We start from the raw sequence: 4,353 nt of genomic DNA on the forward strand, positions 1-4,353 counted from the left end.
TTGCTGCTCAAAGAATATTTAAAAAAAATTAAAGTATAAAAGCTTTTTTGCTAAATTTGGGAATTTGTCAAAGTTTGTTACGTTATATCGTCCTTCAGCAAGTACCCAGAAATGAAATCAGTATGGAGATCGATTCGTCTATCGATTCCCTATTGATCATATATTTTAGTTTTGCTGCCCAAAGAATATTTAAAAAAATTTTAGTATAAAAACCTTTTTGCTAAATTTGGGAATTTGTCAAAGTTTGTTACGTTATATCGTCCTTCAGCAAGTACCCAGAAATGAAATCAATATGGGGATCGATTCCCTATCGATCATATATTTTAGTTTTGCTGCTAAAAGGATATTTTAAAATTTTTAGTATAAAAACTTTTTGCTAAATTTGCCAATTTGTCAAAGTTTGTTACGTTATATCGTCCCTTAGCAAGTACCCAGAAATGAAATCAATATGGGGATCGATTCGTCTATCGATCATATATTTTAGTTTTGCTGCTCAAAGAATATTTAAAAAAATTTTAGTATAAAAACTTGTTTGCTAAATATGGGAATTTGTCAAAGTTTGTTACGTTATATCGTCCTTCAGAAAGTACCCAGAAATGAAATCAGTATGGAGATCGATTCGTCTATCGACTCCCTATCGATCATATATTTTAGTTTTGCTGCTCAAAGAATATTTAAAAAATTTTTAGTATAAAAACATTTTGCTAAATTTGCCAATTTGTCAAAGTTTGTTACGTTATATCGTCCCTTAGCAAGTACCCAGAAATGAAATCAATATGGGGATCGATTAGTCTATTGATTATCTATCGATCACATATTTTGGTTTTGCTGCTCAACGAATATTTTAAAATTTTTTAGTATAACAACTTTTTTACTAAATTTGCAAATTTGTCAAAGTTTGTTAACTTACAGCATCCCACAGCAAGTACCCAGAAATGAAATCAATGTGGGGATCGATTTGTCTATCGATCACATATTTTGGTTTTGCTGCTCAAAGAATATTTAAAAATTTTTTAGTATAACAACTTTTTTACTAAATTTGCAAATTTGTCAAAGTTTGTTACGTTACAGCATCCCACAGCAAGTACCCAGAAATGAAATCAATATGGGGATCGATTCGTCTATTGATTACCTATCGATCACATATTTTGGTTTTGCTGCTCAAAGAATATTTTGCTCAAGAATATTTAAAAAATTTTTAGTATAAACACTTTTTTCCTAAATTTGGGAATTTGTCAGAGTTTGTTACGTTATATCGTCCTTTAGCAAATACACAGAAATGAAATCAATATGGTGATCGATTCGTCTATCGATTACATATTTCGGTTTTGCTGCTCAAAGAATATTTAAAATTTTTTAGTATAAAAACTTTTTTGCCAAATTTGGCAATTTGTCCATGTTTGTTACGTTATATCGTCCTTCAGCAAGTACACAGAAATGAAATCAATATGGGGATCGATTCGTCTATTGATTACCTATCGATCACATATTTTGGTTTTGCTGCTCAAAGAATATTTTAAAATTGTTCAGTATTAAAACTGTTGTATTAAATTTGTAATTGCTTCAAAGTTTGTTACATCACAGCATATCATTGCAAGTACTGCGGAGGAAAATTAATACATAGATCAATTCGTCAATTGATTCCCTATAGAACGCTTATTTTAGATTTGCTGCTCAAAGAATATTTTAAATTCGATGTTGATATTTCAAAATTTTGTAAAGAAAGCAATGCTTTTGTAATGGTTTGTTATCTTTTTGTTTATATTTTTTATGTAATTTTCCACGTGCATACAGAAAAAGTACCTTTTTTGCAACTCTGAAAAAAGTTTGCCAAACTTTACTACTGGTAACGTAACAAACTTTACTACTGGTAGCGTAACAAACTTTGAAAAGTTCTCAATTTATGGAAAAAGTTTTTGTACATAAAAATTTTAAAATATTCGTTGAGCAGCAAAAGCAAAAAATGTGATCGATAGGTAATCAATAGACGAATCGATCCCCATATTGATTTCATTTCTGGGTACTTGCTGTGGGATGCTGTAACGTAACAAACTTTGACAAATTTGCAAATTTAGTAAAAAAGTTGTTATACTAAAAAATTTTAAAATATTCGTTGAGCAGCAAAACCAAAATATGTGATCGATAGGTAATCAATAGACGAATCGATCCCCATATTGATTTCATTTCTGGGTACTTGCTATGGGATTTTATAGCCAGTTATAAATTAAGCCATTAATCTGTTTTGTTTTATAAAAACTTTACTTTATTTTCTCTCAGTACATTGAGTACACATTCTGGTCTGGCAACCTCGTTTACTATCAACAACTGTCATTAAATTCGGAGAATAAAAAGCGGCAGCAGCAAATAAGTAGTAAATTATTTAAAATTTTAACATTTATTTAATTTTTTGTTTGTTAATACTCTTTTTGGGAATCGAAAAACACTGGTACATGATGTCAAGGTATGGTACATATCGTTCCATTTGAATTTTTCAGTTTTTATTTATTAAATTTTCCTTTCAGGTAAATATTCTCAGACTGGACTGTAGAATATTTCTTCATACTGAGCTGCTAATGTTCCCCCTGCAGACAGGCTATCTGCATACTCTCATGGTGGGACATTATAAGTGTCCTGGGAAAGCGGATCTTGGTTCATCCCATGTGGTTAATTCACTCCCCTCCTTCTTCATGATACAATAGCTTTTTGAAATGTCTACAATATTGAACATTGAAACATTCATAGTCCTCAGTCAATGAAAGTACAATTTAATCATTCAACTTGTACTTTTTGAATTATCTATAATATTGATAATTGGATGAAAGTCTGTAGAAAATGATTTTTTGGATTCTTTCGTTCTTCAACTGGTATCTGAGTTTTATATAATATAAAACCTTGAAACATAAATTTATGCATGTAGTCTTGAGTAAATAAGAATCAAGAAAAGTGAAGTTTTATGTTTTTATCGTTATTTAATTGGTACTTTTTAAATCTTATAATATTGAACTTGGAACTTTTTTGATTTTCTGCATTATTGAACCTAAAAACATAAAATTAGACATAATGTAGATGGTATGTTCATTATGAAGAAAGATATTCTAAAGGCTGGAATGAATGACATTATAAAAGGTAATAACCGACGTGGTCGTGGACGGTCACGTACGACAAGAGGTGGATGGGTAAGCAAATCGAAAAATATATTTGTTTCACTAAATTTTATTTATTTTCCTGTTATATTTTTATATAAAAACTTGCTTTTAATTTTTGTTAAATTTCAAGCGTTCCCAAGTTCCTGATGTTGCACTCTATCAGCGTGCAACGGTTTGGCCGCAACAAAATTATAATGCCACGTACGGTCAGCCACCTATAGTTTTATTACCTCCAGAATACACCGCACCAACTCATTTAGAACAATATATTCCAACACAATATTATGATTACTTTTCATCTTATCCCCAGTATGAATATAACCATCAGCAATATTATAATCAACAACCAACTTATATGCCATATCCCCCAGTGCACGCAATACCACGCTCCACCCTTCCCTCAGCAACAACAACAGCACCACCACTACCTCAAACAGCAGCACCGCCACTACCTCAAACAGCAGCACCACCACTACCTCAAACAACAGCACCACCTCCGCCACCAACAATAGCACCACCACCGCCACCAATAACAGCACCACCATCGTCAGAAGCATTTAGCACCACCTCCGCCACCATCGTCACAACCGCCACCAACTGCAGCAACACTGCCGCCAAACTCAGAACCATCTTTGGATACATCTCAACCATCGGTTGAGAACAGTTCAGATGGAACATCATCAAACAAATGTGTAATCGCGTAAACACTAATGGGTAATTTTTTAATTAAGAAAAATACATTTTATTCAACATATGAAGTTAAATTTATCTTTTATATTATAATTTTTATTAAAATAAAATACATACAAATCAAAACAATTTTAAAAATTTGTATACAGTGGTTATGACTATGAATGTTTAAATGTATGTTTACCTCTATGAAGAAAACAAACTTTTTTCAATTTTGGTCGTTGCAAAAAAAAGTACTTTTTCTGTATGCACGTGGAAAAGTACATAAAAAATGTAAACAAAGCAAAAAAAAAATATATAAAAAATGTAAACAAAAAGAAAACAAACCATAACAAAAGCATTGCTTTATTTATAAAATTTTGAAATATTGATATAAAATTGAAAATCTTCTTTGAGCACCAAAACTGAAATATGTAATCGATAGGGAATCGAAAAACGAATCGATCTATGTATTAGTTTTCCTTCGCAATACTTGCTATGAGATGCTGTGATGTAACAAACTTTGAAGAATCTACAA

The 4,353-nt window shown here is 31.2% G+C and overlaps 1 protein-coding gene across 2 annotated transcripts; it reads left to right on the forward strand.

Moving 5' to 3' along the window:
• Positions 1–2,307: 2,307 nt before the first annotated feature.
• Positions 2,308–4,009, forward strand: LOC119612746 (mucin-7-like). 2 transcript variants are annotated; one of them, XM_037968603.1, is made up of 4 exons: positions 2,308–2,461; positions 2,523–3,176; positions 3,277–3,301; positions 3,374–4,009. In XM_037968603.1, the coding sequence occupies exons 2-4, from the start codon at positions 3,072–3,074 to the stop codon at positions 3,802–3,804; spliced, it is 561 nt and encodes a 186-aa protein (XP_037824531.1). In that variant the 5' UTR covers positions 2,308–2,461; positions 2,523–3,071; the 3' UTR covers positions 3,805–4,009. The 2 variants fall into 2 exon arrangements, with proteins under 2 accessions (XP_037824531.1, XP_037824530.1); XM_037968602.1 differs by having other exon boundaries at positions 3,277–4,008.
• Positions 4,010–4,353: the final 344 nt, after the last annotated feature.

The sequence above is a fragment of the Lucilia sericata genome, unplaced genomic scaffold (assembly GCF_015586225.1).
Source record: "Lucilia sericata isolate MDLA Ls3-8-SP2 unplaced genomic scaffold, ASM1558622v1 Contig001821F_arrow, whole genome shotgun sequence".
Taxonomy (NCBI): domain Eukaryota; kingdom Metazoa; phylum Arthropoda; class Insecta; order Diptera; family Calliphoridae; genus Lucilia; species Lucilia sericata.